Raw genomic sequence first — 22,221 nt, forward strand, 5'->3', positions numbered from 1 at the left:
ATAAAAAAATAAAATAAAAAGCACCCCATAAAAAGGGCACTTTCTCTGGAGGAAGCAAAGGGCAGGGGCTCAAGCCCACTTTGAGGTCTATGTGTGCACGTGCCTGCAACAACACAGACTCTTTTATTCTGCCTTCTTTGAAGCGCGTTGTTTTTAATCATTCTGCGTCTGAAGTTATTTCTGAATCTTATCGGTCGCTCTGCTTCTACTTTTAAATCTACTTCTAGAATCGTGACACATATTTTTTCTGGTTGTTTTTCTGGGATTTTACTATTATAGGTTTTGTTTTAGTTCTCTTTGGTGTTGATTAAGTATTTTGGTTTGAATCTGTGATTTTTTGGGATTTACAATCATCTTTAGTCCATTTTCTGTTTTCTTGTAGTGTCTCTACTTTAAAGAGTCCTCTCCTGCTGATGTTCAGGTGTATATCAGTATGTAGTGTCTCTACTTTAAAGAGTCCTCTCCTGCTGATGTTCAGGTGTATATCAGTATGTAGTGTCTCTACTTTAAAGAGTCCACTCCTGCTGATGTTCAGGTGTATATCAGTATGTAGTGTCTCTACTTTAAAAAGTCCTCTCCTGCTGATGTTCAGGTGTATATCAGTATGTAGTGTCTCTACTTTAAAGAGTTCTCTCCTGCTGATGTTCAGGTGTATATCAGTATGTAGTGTCTCTACTTTAAAGAGTCCTCTCCTGCTGATGTTCAGGTGTATATCAGTATGTAGTATCTCTACTTTAAAGAGTCCTCTCCTGCTGATGTTCAGGTGTATATAAGTATGTAGTGTCTCTACTTTAAAGAGTCCTCTCCTGCTGATGTTCAGGTGTATATCAGTATGTAGTGTCTCTACTTTAAAGAGTCCTCTCCTGCTGATGTTCAGGTGTATATCAGTATGTAGTGTCTCTACTTTAAAGAGTCCTCTCCTGCTGATGTTCAGGTGTATATCAGTATGTAGTGTCTCTACTTTAAAGAGTCCTCTCCTGCTGATGTTCAGGTGTATATCAGTATGTAGTGTCTCTACTTTAAAGAGTCCTCTCCTGCTGATGTTCAGGTGTATATCAGTATGTAGTGTCTCTACTTTAAAGAGTCCTCTCCTAATGATGTTCAGGTGTATATCAGTATGTAGTGTCTCTACTTTAAAGAGTCCTCTCCTAATGATGTTCAGGTGTATATCAGTATGTAGTGTCTCTACTTTAAAGAGTCCTCTCCTGCTGATGTTCAGGTGTATATCAGTATATAGTGTCTCTACTTTAAAGAGTCCTCTCCTGCTGATGTTCAGGTGTATATCAGAATGTAGTGTCTCTACTTTAAAGAGTCCTCTCCTGCTGATGTTCAGGTGTATATCAGAATGTAGTGTCTCTACTTTAAAGAGTCCTCTCCTGCTGATGTTCAGGTCTATATCAGTATATAGTGTCTCTACTTTAAAGAGTCCTCTCCTGCTGATGTTCAGGTGTATATCAGTATGTAGTGTCTCTACTTTAAAGAGTCCTCTCCTGCTGATGTTCAGGTGTATATCAGTATGTAGTGTCTCTACTTTAAAGAGTCCTCTCCTGCTGATGTTCAGGTGTATATCAGTATGTAGTGTCTCTACTTTAAAGAGTCCTCTCCTGCTGATGTTCAGGTGTATATCAGTATGTAGTGTCTCTACTTTAAAGAGTCCTCTCCTGCTGATGTTCAGGTGTATATCAGTACTTAGTGTCTCTACTTTAAAGAGTCCTCTCCTGCTGATGTTCAGGTGTATATCAGTATTCAGAATAAACAACAACATGTAAACAAACACACACCGAGCGGGTCGTTATGGAAACCATTATCTTTTATTGTTATAGAGATTTTTTTTTTTACAAAATGTGCTATTCCCTCAAATATTTCAGAATGTTTTTCACATAATACATTTGTGCCAATTTTCAGTTTCACCGTTTTCAGACGTACAACAGACTAGCTACAGACAAATACAAAAAAAAAAAAAATCAAGTAAGTCACCTTGGCATGAGGACGCCGGTTAGAGCTGAATCCTGGTGGTCCAATAAATGAAAATCTAGTTTATGACCTGTAAGAAAAGCTTCATGTTTGTGCAGCCTATGCATGATGCGTCAGTTTGTTACACGTTAGAGTGATATAGTGCATTACGGTGAATATTAAAGGCTTACAGTGAAACGAAGGACACTGAGAGCCTGAGGTCGCTGGTGCCAAGACAACGATGCAACGCCAGATTCAATCTACATATTCAGAAAGGATAATCACAATAATCAAAACGGCCCTAACAGTGATTCGTACCATCCTTTTCCCACAATTTAAAACACACTTCAACATGTTCCAGCAGTCAGTTACACAGAGGTCCCCTCAACGGCAAACTACCCACTAGGATCCAGCGTCAGCCATCGCGTGTGCTTCCAAACCTCGCAGACGGAGGAATGAGTCACGTCATATTAATGTGGCGGGCTTCACTGAGGCTATAGTAATACTTTCTCATCATTTGTCCAATTCATTTTAGAGAAAAACAACAAGAGAACAGGAACAACGTGACCTTATTCCCCACATCAAGGATTCATTTCGTTTTTAAATGTTTGGTACGGAGGCTAACAGATGCTAACGCGCTACAACAAACCTCGTCCATCAGGAGAAGCAGCTTCAGAGAGGATTCAGATAGAAAACCCCAAAGGTTCCACATGAAGAAACAACTCCAGAACAACACGTGCAACGTTTAGAGAACCTTCAGCAGCGTTTAGAGAACCTTCAGCAGCGTTTAGAGAACGTTCAGCAACGTTTAGAGAACATTCAGCAACGTTTAGAGAACCTTCAGCAACGTTTAGAGAACCTTCAGCAGCGTTTAGAGAACCTTCAGCAACGTTTAGAGAACATTCAGCAACGTTTAGAGAACGTTCAGCAACGTTTAGAGAAAGTTCAGCAACGTTTAGAGAACGTTCAGCAACGTTTAGAGAACGTTCAGCAACGTTTAGAGAACCTTCAGCAGCTTGAGGAGACATGCAGCGTTTACTGAAAGCTGCTGAAACAAAGCGCTGAAGAAGCTCAAACACAATGGAGACCAGGGGACACTGTGTGCGTCACTCTTTAGTGTCCCCTGGTCTCCCAGCTGTGTGCGTCACTCTTTAGTGTCCCCTGGTCTCCGTTGTGTTTGAGCTTCTTCAGCACTTTGTTTCTGCAGCTGTCAGTAAACGCTGCATGTCTCCTCAAGCTGCTGAATGTTCTCTAAGCGTTGCTGAATGTTCTCTAAACGTTGCACGTGTTGTTCTGGAGATGTTTCCTCAAGAGGAACCTTGGTGGTTTTATACCTGACTCCTTCCTGAAGCTGCAGAGTTCCTTCTGAAGAGTTTTAGCCGTTGTAGCTCGTTAGCATCTTTCTTCCTCCGTAGTTCACCAAGCACCAAAACTAGGACCCGGTCCCCTCCAATCACAGACAGTAATTCAAGTCAATACAATATTTAAACCTTTGTATAACGTACAACAAAACCCAAACACTAAATAATACAATAACAAATCAAGGGGTCAAAGTGATTCAATAAATCTCTGTACTTCCTGTGGAGCGTTAGCTAGCTGCGCTGTATTGCCACGAGTCGCGTTAGGAATGAGTTTAAGTTACAATAACTGCTTAAAGTAGGGCTAGGGTGCATCGATGAAGTCCAAGGGGATGAGTTTAAGTGTCTCCTTTTGTCTCTCAAGATGATTTAAGACAGAGAAAAGCAGCATTTAAAGACATCACTCACACACATGGAGAGCCTTCAGAGAGACAGGCCTCAGATCAGTTCATAGATGGAGTTACTAAAGTCCAATGTGATGAGTCGAAAAGTCTTCTGCTGCTTCATAGGATATCAAACTGAGAGAAGCAGCATTTAAAACGCTGAAAAAGGAATATTCTGACATTTCTTTCACGTCAAATGACTTGTTTGTTAAGTGATAATGAATATATTTGTAGATGATCTCTCCTGATGTGTGACGGGGGTTAGTGACGGTGTGAGAGCAGCCTCAGGAGTCTGTAACTGCAGTGTGTGCAGCCCTAAAGCAGAGAGACGTCTCACACAGCGGCTCAGAGAGGGAAGCAACATGTGGCTCAGAGAGAAGCAACATGTGGCTCAGAGAGGGAAGCAACATGTGGCTCAGAGAGGGAAGCAACATGTGGCTCAGAGAGAGAAGCAACATGTGGCTCAGAGAGGGAAGCAACATGTGGCTCAGAGAGAGAAGCAACATGTGGCTCAGAGAGAGAAGCAACATGTGGCTCAGAGAGAGAAGCAACATGTGGCTCAGAGAGAGAAGCAACATGTGGCTCAGAGAGAGAAGCAACATGTGGCTCAGAGAGAGAAGCAACATGTGGCTCAGAGAGAGAAGCAACATGTGGCTCAGAGAGAGAAGCAACATGTGGCTCAGAGAGAGAAGCAACATGTGGCTCAGAGAGAAGCAACATGTGGCTCAGAGAGGGAAGCAACATGTGGCTCAGAGAGGGAAGCAACATGTGGCTCAGAGAGGGAAGCAACATGTGGCTCAGAGAGAGAAGCAACATGTGGCTCAGAGAGAGAAGCAACATGTGGCTCAGAGAGAGAAGCAACATGTGGCTCATAGAGAAGCAACATGTGGCTCAGAGAGAGAAGCAACATGTGGCTCAGAGAGAAGCAACATGTGGCTCAGAGAGAGAAGCAACATGTGGCTCAGAGAGAAGCAACATGTGGCTCAGAGAGAGAAGCAACATGTGGCTCAGAGAGGGAAGCAACATGTGGCTCAGAGAGAGAAGCAACATGTGGCTCAGAGAGGGAAGCAACATGTGGCTCAGAGAGAGAAGCAACATGTGGCTCAGAGAGAGAAGCAACATGTGGCTCATAGAGAGAAGCAACATGTGGCTCAGAGAGAGAAGCAACATGTGGCTCAGAGAGAGAAGCAACATGCGGCTCAGAGAGAGAAGCAACATGTGGCTCAGAGAGAGAAGCAACATGTGGCTCATAGAGAGAAGCAACATGTGGCTCAGAGAGAAGCAACATGTGGCTCAGAGAGAGAAGCAACATGTGGCTCAGAGAGAGAAGCAACATGTGGCTCAGAGAGGGAAGCAACATGTGGCTCAGAGAGGGAAGCAACATGTGGCTCAGAGAGAGAAGCAACATGTGGCTCAGAGAGAGAAGCAACATGTGGCTCAGAGAGAGAAGCAACATGTGGCTCAGAGAGAGAAGCAACATGTGGCTCAGAGAGAGAAGCAACATGTGGCTCAGAGAGGGAAGCAACATGTGGCTCAGAGAGGGAAGCAACATGTGGCTCAGAGAGGGAAGCAACATGTGGCTGCAGATCCTTAGGAGTGTGTTAGGCATGATATAAGTCCTGCAGCACAGGGTGTGTTTCTACAGGCAGACTGAGCTCCAGGTGATTCCTTTAAAGAGAGGGGGGTCTTCTCTGCCTCTGAAGCCCGAGCCGAGACGCGTTGCAGCTTCAGAGACGCCTGCCGGTCAGACACACAGATTGCCCAGCAGGAGGAAAGTGATCAAACGTGAAGTAAGGCAGCTCAGAGGACAAACGCAGCTTCAGTATGATCGCCAGTGTCTCAGCTAACGCCCCGTGTTGCATTCAAGTTCTTACGGTTTAAAAGTCTATGAAACGTCTCCTGCAGACTAACCCACGTCTCATGTACCCATTGCATCATCGCTTCGTCAGAAACACGTGAGTGTTTAACGTAAATTGCATTTCTCAGATCAAGCAGAGGACTCAGTGTGAGGGCGTCTGGTATCCATGCTTTAGAGGAGATGAACACAGCTGATCTTCAAAGGCTGCCTTTAACCTCATTATGTGCTGGTTTTCATACTTTTCTAATTTCATGTTGTCTTTGTAGTCTCTGGGGGTCTCTGATTGGTCAATCTGCTTTACACGTCTTTTTATCGTTGTGAGTGTGTTGGTTGGTTCTCGTCTATTCAAAGCGTATTCATGTCTCCTCGTAGCCTTCCTGGCCGTGTGGAGTCGTCACTGTGTCTCTGATTGTTCATTTTGAGTCATTTCATGTCTTTGTGGGTGTCAGCGATATTTTATAGGAGGCTTCTCTCTCATTCAGGGTCCACTCAAACCCAAGCGAGCTGAGAGACCAAAGAAAAGAGTTTTTAAAGCGTGTTTTCATTCAGTTCTTTGAGACTCTTCTCCATCTCTTTAACCTCTCGTTCCCCCTGGAGGCGTGAGAGCAAAGCAAAGTGATCTTCTTGACTTCAAAGCAACACGGGGGGAGAGGACCAGAGGACCCTCTGAAGCTGCTTAACCCTCGACCCCCGCAGTGTGACCAGAGGACCAGAGGACCCTCTGAAGCTGCTTAGCCCTCGACCCCCGCAGTGTGACCAGAGGACCAGAGGACCCTCTGAAGCTGCTTAGCCCTCGACCCCCGCAGTGTGACCAGAGGACCAGAGGACCTTCTGAAGCTGCTTAGCCCTCGACCCCCGCAGTGTGACCAGAGGACCAGAGGACCCTCTGAAGCTGCTTAGCCCTCGACCCCCGCAGTGTGACCAGAGGACCACAGTGGAATAAGTTAAGGTGTGTAACATGAGCCGCTCATACTGGTGGTCAGGACTAATCATCTCCGTGTCCGTATGTACATTAAAGTGAGCGACAGTACAAGGCACACATCCCACAGCTCAGCGCCACAGAGATATGAGTAACGCACAAACAGGAAACAGTTCACGAGGCGCTGCTCTCACTGTCCGGCGTCACTTCCTGTCTCCAGACTCCGTTCCTTTCTCTTTAAAGTGTCAGAGGTGGCGCTGTTTGTTTCCCAGCATCCTCCCTGTTGTGCGGCGTGTTTCCCAGCATGCTCTCTGTCAGATGGAGTCCACGAAGCTGCCGGGGAACAGGCCCGTGCGTCCGTTCCTCTGCAGCGTTCCTTTGAACCAGCCGTCCTCTCTCTTCCGGTGGACGAACACCACGTCGCCCTCCTTCAGCTCCAGCTCCGCCTCGCTCTGGGGGGGGTAGGACACCACCACCCTGTACCTGCGCACGCACACACACACACACACACACACACACACACACACACACACACACACACACACACACACACACACACACACACACACACACACACACACACACACACACACACACACACACACACACACACACACACACACACACACACACACACACACACACACACACACACACACACACACACACACACACACACACACACAGTCAGAGCTCTGTGTAGTGGGGGGGAATGACAGCTACCTGAGAACTCGTGAACAATGCCCCTGTGTTGCTCAGTCAACTCCCATGATGCAATGCAGCACAGACTAAAAGGTCTCCTATCATGCAAAATGCTCTTTTTGATGTCTTCTCTCCGTCACTATGTGTCCCCAGTAGTGTTGGGTATCGTTTGAAATGTATCGATTCCGGTTCTTATCGATTCCCCAAAGAAAGAGGTCAAACGTTTAGATGACAAAAATATCTTTATTCTTTTTAAGCTTTAACTGACATTTTTACAAATAAAAAATATACATGCAATACAAATGTATTGCACAATAGCTGTGCTTTATTTTAACTGAGCTATGCCTGTATTCCACCGGGTCGCCGTGGCGCAGACGGACCCGGTGGAATACAGGGTCTACCGCGTTTAGGAACCGTTAAGCAGAACCAAAATTGTGTATTTTGTAAGGGTACCCGGTACCCGGCATTTTCTTATCGGTTCTCATCTGGAACCGAGTTTTGGTTCCCAACCCTAGTCCCCGGTGTGCCCCCGGTGTGTCCCCGCTGTGCCCCCGGTGTGTCCCCGCTGTGTCCCCGCTGTGTCCCCGCTGTGTCCCCGCTGTGTCCCCGGTGTGTCCCCGGTGTGTCCCCGCTGTGTCCCCGCTGTGTCCCCGCTGTGTCAGGAGACTCACAAAGTGTCAGGAAATAAAACCCTCTCTTTCCCTCCGTACCCACATCTCTAAAAACGGGGGAACAACGGAGGAGGATCCAGAATCAGCACTTTAGTAACAGCTGGAAGAGAGGGGGGTGAGGCTAGAATGATCTGTTTGATATTTTGAGCAAAAAACTTCAGAGATATGTTTTTTATATATTTGTAAATATCTGAGAGCCATAATGTATGCCTAAAAATGAGGGTTGTAACGATGCATCGTGAACCGGTTAAAGATCGGTACAGTTGAGCTAAGATTAAAACCGGTTGAGCTAAAAAATAAATCGCGATTCAATTTTTTAAACGGCACAGGGCGTGAACTAATTTAGATTTGATTTGATTCGCTGGAACAGCAGTCTGGACAGAGAGAGCCCACCGGTACCGGGGGTTGGTGTTGTTAGCATCTGGTTAGCTAGCTATGCTAACGGATATAAGAGCTGTTTCTAAAACAAGGCGCAGGAGCTCAGTGAGGCAAAGGACTCTTTTTTAGACAGTTAACTATTAAGTTAAAGTTATCTCAGTCTCAAACGCCATTAATCTAAACGAGTGTTTCCGAGGCAAACCTTTATATGATCGTTATAGGTATAAAAAAATAAGAGAATAAATGAAAAACAGGTATGAAATACTGCATGACAGTAAAGATGGATGATAGATACATAAGTACTTTATTGATCCCAATTTGAGACATTTTTTAATACAGTTTAAAAAGGGAGTGATTAGTAAAATATCCATTAAGAAAAAGAAACAGTTTCCAGTTCTGTTTCATATTCATGAGAGATGTTTCCATGGATCTCTTAGTTTGCACCAGATCGATGCTTTTCACAAAAAATTAACTTTTTGTTATTTAAGATAAAATACAGTTGCACAGTTTCAGTTGCACTTTTGATGAGAACGTGTACGTTGTTTTGTGCAGTTTATATAAATACAGAAATAATTTTCAGTCATAATTTGTCCGCAGCTCATTCTGTTAAAAAAAGAAAAACATCGTGAGAAAATCGTGAGTTGAGTGCATCGTTACATCCCTGCTATAAAGAGCATGAGAGGGACTACACAGTGAGCGTTAAACCCCTGAACAGATCTCGTACCTCTCGCAGATGATTGGCCGGCTGTCCTGGTGCTGGGAGAGGAGGGAGGAGCATGGCTGGCGGGGGGGCGGGGCGATGGGAGCTCCTCCCTCTGAGGGGCCACTCCTCCTATAGGAGACCTCTGGAGGGGGGGGGTCAGGGTCCTGGATCCCAGAGGAGGGGGAGGAGCCTGTTGTTTCAGGGCCTGAAGCACCGTGGAGCCCCTCCCCTGCAGCAGCTAGCTCCGTCTCCAGCGTGGGGGAGGAAGGTGGAGAGGGGCGGGGCTTCTTCTTATTGGACAGCAGCTTCAGGAGGCTCTTCTTCTCTCTCTGCAGAACAGACAGCAGGTTATTTGGGGTAAATACTTGTCTCTCACACATCATAATTATTTTTAACATATTTTTCGTTTTAAGTGTAAATAATGCTTCAAAAATAGTAGTTTCTGCAAAAAAAGTATTAAAGTATAAAAGCATTATCAAAATATGAGAGCTGCATGATTATAAAAAATAAATAAATGGTGGTTATGAAGGAGCGTCCCCCCACCTTGCCGTCCTTGTCCAGCCTGCAGGGGGGGGCGATGTTGACGGCCAGGGGTCTCAGCACGTCTTCCTCCAGGGAGGCGGCGCTGACGTTGGGGGGGGTGAGCGAGGCGGCGGCACAGCCCATCGCTGCCGCCACCCCCCCTCGGCTGCAGCACTGAGAGGGGGGGGGCTGCAGGGGGAGGAGGTAAGAGCCGGGGGGGGGCGGCTGCAGGGGGGTCGGCGGGGGCCGCTCCTGACACGCTCCTGGAAAACAAAATGTAAGTTTTTATTAAGATGAATTTATTTGTATTTAAAGTAGACCTATCATGCTACATTTGAATAACATAGTGTAGGACCATACCTATATAAGGCATATTTATACTTTTCATTTTTCAAAACACCAAACAGATCATGCATTTGAGCCATTCCTCATTTCGCTCAATTGAACACTGTCTTTGCATCATGGGCTGATTCTGTGAGAACAGCACCATCTACAGGTCTGGCATATGTACTACAGCGTCTCCAGCGCTTTCCAACGGCAATGTCCGTGGCTGTCTCCTCCTGATTGGTGGAGTTGGCCCAATAGCCGTAGCGCCACTTCTGTGACGTCATAGAAGTGTTCAAATCTGGATCAGTCTGTATCAGATCCGTTGCAGCCCCTTTTTAAAAGATTTGGGTATGGAGGAAAATAGAGAGGGTTGTGTTTTCTGACACTTGGTGAGTTCCCTGGAACACCGGGGACACATATTCATGTAGAAAAGAACACAGAAGTGCATTTTGCATGATAGGTCCCCTTTAACATTTTAAAAGTATTTTTTTTCGCATTGTATAAACCGTTTTATAGACAAAGATATCCACTAGGACAGCGGTTCACAACCTGTGGGCCGCGGCCCCCTAGTGGTCCGCGAAGGCATTGCAAGTGGGCCGCCAAATAATTGTTATTTATTATTATTTTAATTTTGTACAGGCTAAAGACACAAACATGGACATACCAATAACTTATAGGAGATGACATTCCAATCTCAGACACAAACAAAACACAAACAGAAGAAATGATACAGTCAGTCGGATCACTTCAACATTTCACAAACAAAAAATACCACCAAAAACACAACATGGGATATTTATTGTTCCTTTAATCCCACTCTTCATTAGAGCTCAATATTTCCCATTTCATGGCGTGATGAGCCACTACTAACCTACTCTTCAAACACCTTAAATTAAGATTACTCCTTGATTGACTTTTAAAAATATGTTTTTTACCCAGAAGAATAGTTGTATTTATGAACTGTGTCTAAATGCCCAAATAAAATATTAAAGGGTGTAAATGTAAATTCAATAATTGCCGCCAAATAATTTGCAACATTATGATTTATGTCGAAACATTTTCATTCTTAAGATTTTTTTTTTTATTTGAACTTCTTTTCCTTTGTCTTTCTTGATCCTCCTTAGCAACGGTCATTAAAGTCCTTAGCAACAGTCATTACAGTCCTTAACAACGGTCATTACAGTCCTTAGCAACGGTCATTACAGTCCTTAGCAACGGTCATTACAGTCCTTGACAGCCGTCATTATAGTCCTTAGCAACGGTCATTACAGTCCTTAGCAACGGTCATTACAGTCTTTAGCAATGGTCATTACAGTCCTTGACAGCGGTCTGTTCTACTGGAATAACAACGTGTCACATGTTCTGAATCGACCAATCAGAACTTTATTTAGCCTCCGTATTGCTTACGGTCGAATGTTAGACTCTTAAGTGGGCCCTGAGGGGAAAAAGGTTGGACCGCTGCTCTAGGAGAACCAGTTAATGGTTTCTAACATTAACTGTAAAGTTTCTTTGAACGTTTTTCCTTGTCTGATCTGAGGGTCCGAGGACAGAGGGGGTCGTATTGATATTCCACTGAGACAAATCTAACATTTCTGATATTGGGCTCTATAAATAAACATTGATTGATTGATCGATTGATTGATTAAATCCCCACCTGTCCTGGCTGCGCTTCTGGCCTGGTTGACGGTCATCATGGAGCTGAGGTTGGGGGGGGCTTTGGGCTGCTGGCCGGTGGCTGTCTGCCCTGCAGGGGGTGGGGGGTTAGCAGGGGGAGGGGGGTTAGCAGGGCCTTTCTGTGAGTCTGGAGGCCCCCCTGCGGACGAGGGGCTGACGATGGAGACGCCTCGGCCCGCCTGAGAGGCCAGAGTCAGGGGGACTTTGGGCTGAGAGCTCCCTGACGCCGTCCTGGAGGGGGGGGGGGGGGGGGGGGGAGAAGAGGAGGGGTTAGCATGCTTTATAGAAGCAATAGCTAGCTTTAAACACGATCAATATGCAAACACCAAGACAAGTTCGCCCTAAACTGTTATGGATCTTCGTGGGGAAGTTCAGGGTCAGAGCATCAACAGAGACACAGGACCTTATATAACCCATGTGTTATTTGAGTTATACCCGTGTTATTTACGTTCTCAGTGTTATTATTGATTTGATTTCATATTCTCATGTGGAATTATTAGGATTTGAGACCTTCTACATGTTGTGACTCCTCGTTAAAGAAACTGATCAGCTAAATTGGAGGACTAGTGGATGTAAAGGGGAATGTTTGAAAATAACTAATAAGGAACAAGTTTAAAAAAAAGAAACCCGGGTAGCAGACATGCAGACAGGCAATAAAGTATGAAGGAAAATTGCTATGAAAGAAGAAATACATCCCATAATTACTTACAAAGTAAATGTATTCATGTTCAACATAAGAACAATGACTGAACATAACAGCATAACAGAACTGTGTTAGCGTGTTAGACAAAAAGTGTGTGTGTGTGTGTGTGTGTGTGTGTGTGTGTGTGTGTGTGTGTGTGTGTGTGTGTGTGTGTGTGTGTGTGTGTGTGTGTGTGTGTGTGTGTGTGTGTGTGATAGAGAGAGAGTAACAAGAGCTATATTCAGAGCTCTGCTGCCTTGGCTACACTATTTCATCGTTGCTGTTGTATGATTGGTGTTTAGCTACGGTATTTAGCATCCACAGCACCTCCGCTTTTAGGGGCGACGTAGACCCAAACGTCGCCCGGAGGTCCCCCGGTGTTGCTGCGGAAGCTGCTCCACTAGCTAACGCTAAATTAGCTAACGCTACTTTAGCAAAACAAACGCTATTTTATTTTGGCAAAAGGTGCGGCGGGCTTCAAACACGTTCCCCTCCACTGGTTTCAACCAAACACTAAATTCGAGATTTACACTTCCCCATATGAATTAGTAAGTAGATTCGAAGATACCTGAGTTTCTGACTGCCGCTAGCTGAAGCTTGGTTGCTAGGTTACAAGCTGGGTGTTCTCCGATAAGGGGCCGGGGGAAACAAAGTTAGTGATTACTGGTTCCATGTTGATTTAATTCAATAGAAATTGTTGGGCGGAACTGAAAGGCTCTTACCGTACCGGTTACTTTGCAGCCCGGACATTTCCCCCAAAACGCATTTAGACGCTAACGCAACACAGAAGTACCTTTCAAATCCCATCATTCTTAAGACCTTCTAAATCATATTTAAGACCTTTCTTTTTTTTGGGTCATATTTAAGACCTTTTTAAGGCCTTAAATTCAGATTATCAAATTTAAGACTTTTTAAGACCCCGCGGGAACCCTGGTCTGAAAGCAGAAGTCTAGGGAGAATAATTGCAAGTCTCTTCAGTGAGAATTTCACAAAACGATTTTTTTTTTCAAGTGAAATTCTGGAAAATAAGTAAAAAAAAAAAAAAAAAATCACATTTTGAAGAAAGAAATTCTAATTCTGAGCAAAAAGCAAAATTCTGAGAAAATGCTAATTTGAGGAAAAAGCCAAATGTTGAGGCAAAAAAGTCAAATTCCGAGTAAAAAAAGAATTGAGATGCATTGTGGGACATGTAGTTTAAGGGCTTCTGTAAAGCGGCATGTCACCGTATAATAAAGTTATGATATTCTTTCAGAGCTCTTGCGGGCCACGGACAATGAGGTGGTGGGCCGGATATCTTGAGTTTGACCCCCTGCTTTATAGGAAACGGTTAAGCTCTTGGCCATGAGGAACCAGAATGAGGTGACGAGGCCTACCTGCTGACGGGGCTCATGTAGTTCCCGGGGAACACTCCGATCTTCCCGGTGTGCATGGAGGTCCCTTTGAACCATCCGTCCTGACAGCGCTCCAGAACCAGGAACATCTCCCCCTTCCTCAGCTCCAACTCGTCCTCCTTACGGGGGCCGTAGGGGAACATCGCCACGTAGCTGCAGCGAGGACACAACTCGTTAAAACACTGTTTGGAAAGGTCTTAAGGCTGCAGATGGACCTCCAGCTGCTACAGCAGCAACGTGACTTTGTGTTCCATTGGACTCCGCACGAGGACGGTCAACCTGTAACCAATGGTTAACACAAACTGCTCTTGGCTATGAGAAACCAGAAGGAAACTACATTTAAATCAGATTATGAAGATACATTTGTAATAGAAATGATTGAGAGAGTGATTCTGTGTGAATTCTATTCCCCTGATTTAGCAGACTGTAAAGAAGTGTTGTTTCTTTGATGTTAGTCTTCATTCAGTCGTCAGAGCTGTGTCCTGTCAAATGATCACATCATCATTTAAAACATATAGTCTCATACTCTGATTGCCTTTTGTTCAACTGTATTGTTAGTCTTGTGTGTGTTTAACAGAGACAGATGTTAGGATGTACATGTCAGGAGGCAAAGGAAGTAAAAGGTGGATTCAGGTGGTTAAAGTCCATGTAATGTCCAAAATAAATGTTATTCTGTGTTAATAAATCGCTTCATCACTTTCCACTGTTTCATTTGACATATCAACATCAATGATTCTTTCCATAAATACCCCCCAAATAACATGAAATGTGTGCCACTTTCCCGTGTTATTCCGCTCCGGAAGCGAAAAGCTTGCCAGCCATTAACCCAGCTGTGTGACGTCACACGTGGCAAACACCAGCCTCGTCTGGATTGTTTGTTTTGTATCCTTCCGCTATTTTCGCTCAACATATGTGTAACCGGACCTCGCTAAACTTTTTTTATCTAACAATTCATGATGGGGAAGCGATGTGTAGTTGTGAGCTGTGAATGTTTCCTGATTGCTATAAACATTGATCATGGGTGCTGGAAGATTGTGCACAAAACTCGGGTCAGAATTAAGTTACTACAGGTGTTATGCCAGCTTGAGCTAAATGTCACCAGAGTACAGTGAACTTAGTGACTGAAATATATAAAAGTTGAAGTGAAATAAGTAAGGCCAAAAATGAATTACGTCTGAATATCTTTATTATTTTTACCACTTTTAATTATTTGTGGGCTCGCACATACCAAAAAGACTAATGTACACTGCAATAAAGATCAAATGATACAAGTGAAAAATTAACAAAAGAACCCTTTTTTATTTATCAAACAGTAAATTAATACAATCTTACAAATTTGTGATTTGGAAAATGTTGTTATATTTACATGTTTCTTTGGAAAAATAATATTGTAAATGATGTACTTTGTAAATTATTTACATCATGCGAAACCATTTTAACCAGTTCAGCTGCATGACTTATGTCAAATTACAGATTTGGCCATTGAAATCCCTGATAGCGGCCTCCCGGTTCAGGGAAAGTCTTCCGTATCTCGGTTACAGCACGCAGCGGGACTCTGATTTTTGGGCCGAGTACACCCCAGCACCAACGTACAAACTGTCGATAAGCTGTATATCGATACTTCCTAATGAAAAAAAAGTATACAGATTATAAATATATTTGGAGAAAAATAAAATGTTATGTAGTACTATTATGTAGCAATGGTTACAAATTGGCTTATAACATGATATTTGTATTTTACTTGTACAAAATAAATATGAGGTTATACATGACTGCTTGACAGAATCATAGACCTCTTATATATTTCCTCACATGTGTAGTTGTTTCTTTTCCCAAGCATACATTGAACTTGCATACACAGAAAAAATAAAAGCCAAGCTGTTTTTGACTGAAAGAGTTTAATGGTATCTTTAAAAGTGTACCATATCTGTAGCGACTAAAAGTATTATATGAAAGCAAAGCTGCAATAGGCAGTTCAATCAATATTTACTTACTGGTGTAGTGGGCCATCAACTGCTCTGTGTTGTTGTTTGTATTGAAGATACGCTATTTTCAGTGTCCAAACACTGAGACAGCCTTCTCTAAAGCCTGGGTGGCTAATAATGCACCTTGGTTTCTCGTCGGTGTCTTCTATCTGGCAGAGTCCTGCACGGGTCTGATTTTCAAGACCCGCTCCCGCCCCGCACCCGTGACGTGCAGTACCGAACCCGCCCCGCTACCCGCACATATTGCCAATTAGTTCCGCAACCCGACCCGACCCGCCGGCACATGATCCGCAACCCGACCCGAACCCGCATATATATAAGCAGTGACAACGTGCAATTATTAACACACGCAGTTGCATATTTGGCTCAAAAAGCCTGGGATGTTGTTTATTTTCTCCATCTAGGATGACACCAAAAGCCTCCCAGACGTTGGATTTCGTTCTTGAAGAAGAGTTATTGAAAATTGTGTATTCTCCGCTATAGAGAGCTTCACCTCAGCCATTCAGAATGTGGTGCGCTCAGCAGCAGATAGATGCACTGCAGAGGTTATGATTATGCTCGGTACCGCGGAGGAGAGGTCTGAGGATTTAAACATTAAACTAAAATATTATTGTTTAAATATATTTATTATGCAACACCCGCAACCGGACCCGCATCATCTTTGTTTTACCCAGAAGCGAACCCGGAAAAAAGCGTTTGAAAAAATACCACCCGCAAATCACCTTTTTTGCGGGTCACCCGTCGGGTAGGCCCACCCACGGATACCCGACCCGATTCAGGACTCTGCTATCTGGTCAGTAGGTTGCAAACTGTCTATTTGTTCCATCACCTGCCAGATCTCTCTGCAGCATACACATTCATCTGCAGTGGGCATGCTTTCACAGCATTGACATGTAGCCTACACCTGAATATTGTACATAACATAAAAAAAAAAACAATATCTGCCGGACGTGTGAGGAACAGATGACAAATTAAGATCGACATTTAGTGCAGGTCAAATTAAATAAAACAGAATTTACCATTCAGTATTGCCGACTCGAGTCTCGCCGGCTGCGGAATCCGCTTCTCTTTCACAAGTTTCTGCCTCGTTGTTCGATTGCTGGGCAGGAGGCTCGTACTGATAAGGCAAGATGCCTTGAAGTGAAAGGCTAGCTGGTTCACTCTCTACTTCTGTAACTGAATCCAGATAACCCACTGAATCTGAGCTTGAATGATCGCTCTCGCTGTCGCTGTCTGAAGTTGTCGCGTTGCTTGCCATTTGGACTGATTTGATCAGATGGCAATGTTTGCCACGTGTGACGTCGCCGCTCGTTCGGGAGTGATCGGGGGCGTACTCGGCAAACTTCGGAACCAACATCGGTTTTTAACGTATATGTCATTTAATTATGACCAAACTTTAAACATTTTTATTTATTTTTATTCTGGTGATATCTAAACTACATGTTAAAAAACACCTGTGTTAGATGCATTACATGGCCTTTAAGGACTGGAGGGTTTCTGGTTTGATGGTGGGACGGAGGAGCAGCTGGTTCCTCTCATGAACACACAGAGACTGAGGGCAGAGCCTCTCTCTCCTCAGGGTTCATACACCTTTTCACCAACGACTTCTCCAGGACCTTTACCTCATTTTCATGACCAAAAACATGACTCTTTCTCAGCGTACCACTGAAAACGGTTTATTTGAACATGGAACAGGAAAATAAAGTCTGAAACATGTTGTCTATCTAAAACAAATCCAATAGGCTAACTAGCTTCACGCTAAGCAACTCAAATCTCTCACCAGCTAAACACCTCGTCAGTTAAAAGACATTTCCCGTTTCATTACTCCACCATACAGTATGTATTATCATTATAGAATTACTATTTCGGAGATTAGATAAAATATAAATTATATTTGATGCAACTTTAGATACTTTTCCATAACTTTTCCAGGACCTGGAATTAGCATTTTGAATTTCCATGACTTTTCCAGGTTTTTAATGACCGTAAGAATCCTGGAAGCTGCTCTGCTCCTGCACTTCAGATCCATCTCACTTTATATTGACTTTCTTTATTACTTTATTACATATAACAAAAGACACACTTTGTCCATCTCTCAGTGTGTCTGAAGAGTTTCAGAGGACGGGGGTCTCTGTCGGGGGTCTCTGTCGGGATGCTTTCAGCCTGAGTGTGTTGTAGGGGTCGGAGCAGAACCGAGTGACAGATGAAAACAAGACGGAGCATGTAATTCTTCTCAGGTGTTCGGGAGTAATGGGGTTAAAGGTCAGATCAGATGAGACCCAGGAGACCCTCAGAATCTGACCCTCTCACCTGTGCACATGCTCTCACTGACAGACCCACGCCCCCCCCTACATCTCACTGCACATGTTAAGCCAGCGGGGTCCACACTTTTTCCCCGAGGGCCACATACAGAAAAGTGTACGCAGAGAGGGCTAAAGTACACACATCCTGTACTCAAGTAGAAGTACACACATCCTGTACTCAAGTAGAAGTACACACATCCTGTATTCAAGTAGAAGTACACACATCCTGTACTCAGGTAGAAGTACACACATCCTGTACTCAAGTAGAAGTACACACATCCTGTACTCAAGTAGAAGTACACACATCCTGTCCTCAAGTAGAAGTACACACATCCTTTACTCAAGTAGAAGTACACACATCCTTTACTCAAGTACAAGTACACACATCCTTTACTCAAGTAGAAGTACACACATCCTGTACTGAAGTAGAAGTACACACATCCTGTCCTGAAGTAGAAGTACACACATCCTTTACTCAAGTAGAAGTACACACATCCTTTACTCAAGTAGAAGTACACACATCCTGTCCTCAAGTAGAAGTACACACATCCTGTACTCAAGTAGAAGTACACACATCCTGTCCTCAAGTAGAAGTACACACATCCTGTACTCAAGTAGAAGTACACACATCCTGTCCTGAAGTAGAAGTACACACCTCCTGTACTCAAGTAGAAGTACACACAAGTAGAAGTACAGAATTATGGGCTTTGAAATGTATGTGTGTGGCGTGTGTGTGTGTGTGTGTGTGTGTGTGTGTGTGTGTGTGTGTGTGTGTGTGTGTGTGTGTGTGTGTGTGTATGTGTTTGTATGTGTGTGTGTGTGTGTGTGTGTGTGTGTGTGTGTGTGTGTGTGTGTGTGTGTGTGTGTGTGTGTGTGTATGTGTATGTGTGTGTGTGTATGTGTGTGTATGTGTGTGTGTGTGTGTGTGTGTGTGTGTGTGTGTGTGTGTGTGTGTGTGTGTGTGTGTGTGTGTGTGTGTGTGTGTGTGTGTGTGTGTGTGTATGTGTGTGTATGTGTATGTGTGTGTGTGTGTGTGTATGTGTGTGTATGTGTATGTGTGTGTGTATGTGTATGTGTATGTGTATGTGTATGTGTGTGTGTGTGTGTGTATGTGTATGTGTGTGTGTGTATGTGTGTGTGTGTGTGTGTGTGTGTGTGTGTGTGTGTGTGTGTGTGTGTGTGTGTGTGTGTGTGTGTGTGTGTGTGTTAGTGTGTGTGTGTGTGTGTGTGTGTGTGTGTGTGTGTGTGTGTGTGTGTGTGTGTGTGTGTGTTATTGTGTGTTAGTGTGTGTGTGTGTGTGTGTGTGTGTGTGTGTGTGTGTGTGTGTGTGTGTGTGTGTGTGTGTGTAACTCACACTGTGGGTCTCTGCCTGCTGCTCTGATCACTGACGCTGGGGGAGGGTCTCTGACCGGCAGCCAATGAGAACGCAGCACCATCAGCGGAGGATTGAGGGGGGGGAGGGGGGGGGGGAGGGCGAGCATCCTGGAGAGAGAGGAATATTAGTATCACATAACAATCCTTTCAGGATCTCTCTGTAAAAATATGCAACAACTGACTGTTGGTATTAGCTATTTATTTATGATCAAACTCAATCAGGTTATCTCAGTGGTTCTCAAACTCTTTCTGTCATTCCCCACTTTGAACAGGGGGGCCTTTTCAAGCCCCACCTGTTCCTCATCGCTCCAATCAAATGGTAGGCCAAGCTTAAAATTGTCAAATGTATCGTTCTATAACCGGGGTCTCCAACCCTTTTTAGGATGAGGGCTACTTTCAAAAAATAAAACAAGTCCTGAACTACTTTTACTCCTCTTTTTTATTTGTTTGCAGTGTATATGTTTAGCACATTTGAACATTATTATATACTGACCTTTAACCTTTGTGTGCTGTTTGGGTCTGTGGGACCCGTTTTCAATGTTTACTCAAAGAAAATATATGCAATTTAATAATTTTAACCTGCTTTATTTGGGGGTGGACCTCACCTCCTCTAGGGGGGTCCGGGGGCATGCACCCCTGGGAAGAAGTTTTTTTTTTTAATGTTGAAGTGAAATGCCTCAATCTGGTGCAAAAAATGAATTGATGGATACAGCTCTCAACACTCAGATGAAAGAGAGCTGTATACTTTTCAATAATCCAAACATCTTTAGAATATGATCAAAACCAATAACAAATCATTTCAACTGGTTTATTCTTATCTTATTTTACCTAGTTAGCATTCTTTCTTTTCATTTATGCATATTTTACTAATCACTCCCCTTTTAAACTTTTTATTTTGTTGTACTGTCCTATAGCACAGGGGTTCCCAAAGTCAGTGGGGGTCGCGAGATGATTACAAAATAAAAATGGAAAAATATATATATATAAAAAGAAATTGATAATTTTTTTTAATAATGTTTTTTTTTAAATTATGATTAATATTAACGTTTGCATAGACGTTTTTTTCTTTGACAATCCACTAGCGCAGTGTTTCTCAAACTTTTTTTTTTTTTTTCTGAAGTTCATTCACTAGCACTAGATTCGGGACTTTTCCCGGTGGGCCGCTGCCTTTGGTGGGCCGCTGGCTCTGACATAGGTGGGCCGTGGACTTTCACAGCGCCGCTGCGCCGGTACCGCACCCGCCGCCGCAAACACCCGCCGTTGCGAGGCTCCGGAGGATCCGGCGCTGTGAAAGTCCACGGCCGTTGCGAGTCTCCGGCTGTAACAGTCCACTAACGCCCGCGAGGACCCTACTGTGACATATTCCCACGCTCAACATTTTGAGATTGATAGAAACTTAATTTAAAGACAAAAATAAGAATTCTGAGATTATTTTTTTTTTAAAAAGACCGAATTGTTCAGATTTTCTGAAAAAGGAAGAATGTTCAGATTATCAACATTTTTACTTTTGTTTTAAAAAATCGTCAAAATGTTGAGATAAAAAAAAAAATGTTGAGATTCGTTTTTTAACAAGTCAACATTTTTCAGATCTTTTATTTTGGGAAAAAAGTCAGAATTATGAGATTTTCAAAAATAAATCAGAATAAAAAAAAGTCAGAATTCTGAGATTCAGGACGTGAGTGTGTGGGAGAGACGCTCCCTCTGGAGGGACCAGACCTATAGCCGACAGGAGAGGGAACCCCCCAGAGAGCAGAACAGCTTCTTGTAGATTTGATCCATCCCCCGCCCTTTAAATGACTTTGCATTTCCTCTCAGTGACGCAGAAACACAACAACAGGTAACCTGAGCACCTCAGAGAGGAGGAACCCGTCACAGAGAGACCGGCTGTCGGGGGAATTCCTCCTTTATCGCAGACACAAAGCTACCGTGATTAAATATCATAAAAACATGTCATCTCCTCTCGCTGCTTTAAAGAACGTCACAAAGGTCAGAAAGACTTTAGGGGAGTGTTTGGATTGTTTTGAGCACCAAGCTGCTGTATAGGGCTGCGTCTAATCCTCATCATGGATTATTACTATTTTGATTATTTTCTAGCTTACTTTTTGTGAATAAAAAGTCATAAGAGTCCAAAAGATTCAAAGGTGATGTGTTTAAATATGTTCATTGAATTTGAAATAAAACAGATAAAGCAGCACATCTCCATTATTTCAGACACTTTTGCATTAAAAAATATTTGTAAATGATATCCTTGGGTTTCGTGAAAGGCGCTATCTAAATTAAATTATTATTATTATTATTATTATATAGGAATAAAATATTGTTTAAAGATCGGTTGATTGGAGGGTTTTCACGTAGAGCTTTTCTGTCTGTTTGCAGCCTCTGATCCTGAGGTGTGCTGCTTCTCTCTGTTCCATATTGACCAGAATATCTTTGGAATTTTTAAGATTTTTACATTTCTAGAAAAAGGTAAGAATCAAAAATAATTCGAAGAAGTCTGATTTTTTTTTTTTTGAGAAAAAATAAGAATTCTTTTTTTTCTCAAAAAGTCGACATTTGAACATTTGGAGAATAAAGAATGTTTAGAGAAAAACAGAATTCTACAATCTTGAGATTTCAGAAAAAAAGTCAACATTTTGATAAAAAAGTAAGAATTTTTGAGATTTAGGAAAAAAGTAAGAATTTAGAAATGTTGAGAAAAAAGTTAGAATTTGTAGATTTTTCTAGACAGAATTCTTCAATCTTGAGATTTCAGAATTAAAGTCAACATTTTGATAAAAAAGTAAGAATGTTTAGATGTTTAGAAAAAGGTAAGCTTTCTGAGAAACAGTGATTGTAAAATGTCTCAAGTCTTCCCCACTCTCTGACCCTGAGACTCTGCTTCGTGTTTAGGTCTCTGCGTCCAAACAGCAGGACTTTAGAGACGGTGAGAGCCAGAGGACAGACGGAGGCCCAGACAACTCCTCTTCCTCAGAGCAACATTAACCCCCCCCCTCCCACAGCGAGCCCAGAGACCCTCCCTCGGCCCGCGGTGTGTTCAA

At 43.3% G+C, this 22,221-nt stretch overlaps 1 protein-coding gene across 1 annotated transcript in view; it reads right to left on the bottom strand.

Annotated features, from left to right (window-relative positions):
* Positions 1 to 4,986: 4,986 nt before the first annotated feature.
* Positions 4,987 to 22,221, bottom strand: part of sh3rf1 (SH3 domain containing ring finger 1) — an 83,105-nt gene continuing 65,870 nt past the window's right edge. Inside the window, exons 7-12 of the mRNA XM_079693410.1 lie at positions 19,164 to 19,291; positions 13,504 to 13,674; positions 11,429 to 11,679; positions 9,469 to 9,710; positions 8,947 to 9,254; positions 4,987 to 6,954 (exon numbers count right to left, since the gene is read on the bottom strand). Coding sequence (XP_079549536.1) covers positions 6,786 to 6,954; positions 8,947 to 9,254; positions 9,469 to 9,710; positions 11,429 to 11,679; positions 13,504 to 13,674; positions 19,164 to 19,291 — 1,269 coding nt within the window. The 3' untranslated portion in view covers positions 4,987 to 6,785. The remainder of the gene's footprint in view (positions 6,955 to 8,946; positions 9,255 to 9,468; positions 9,711 to 11,428; positions 11,680 to 13,503; positions 13,675 to 19,163; positions 19,292 to 22,221) is intronic.

This window comes from Notothenia rossii (genome assembly GCF_949606895.1).
Source record: "Notothenia rossii genome assembly, chromosome: 1".
NCBI classification, from domain to species: Eukaryota; Metazoa; Chordata; class Actinopteri; order Perciformes; family Nototheniidae; genus Notothenia; species Notothenia rossii.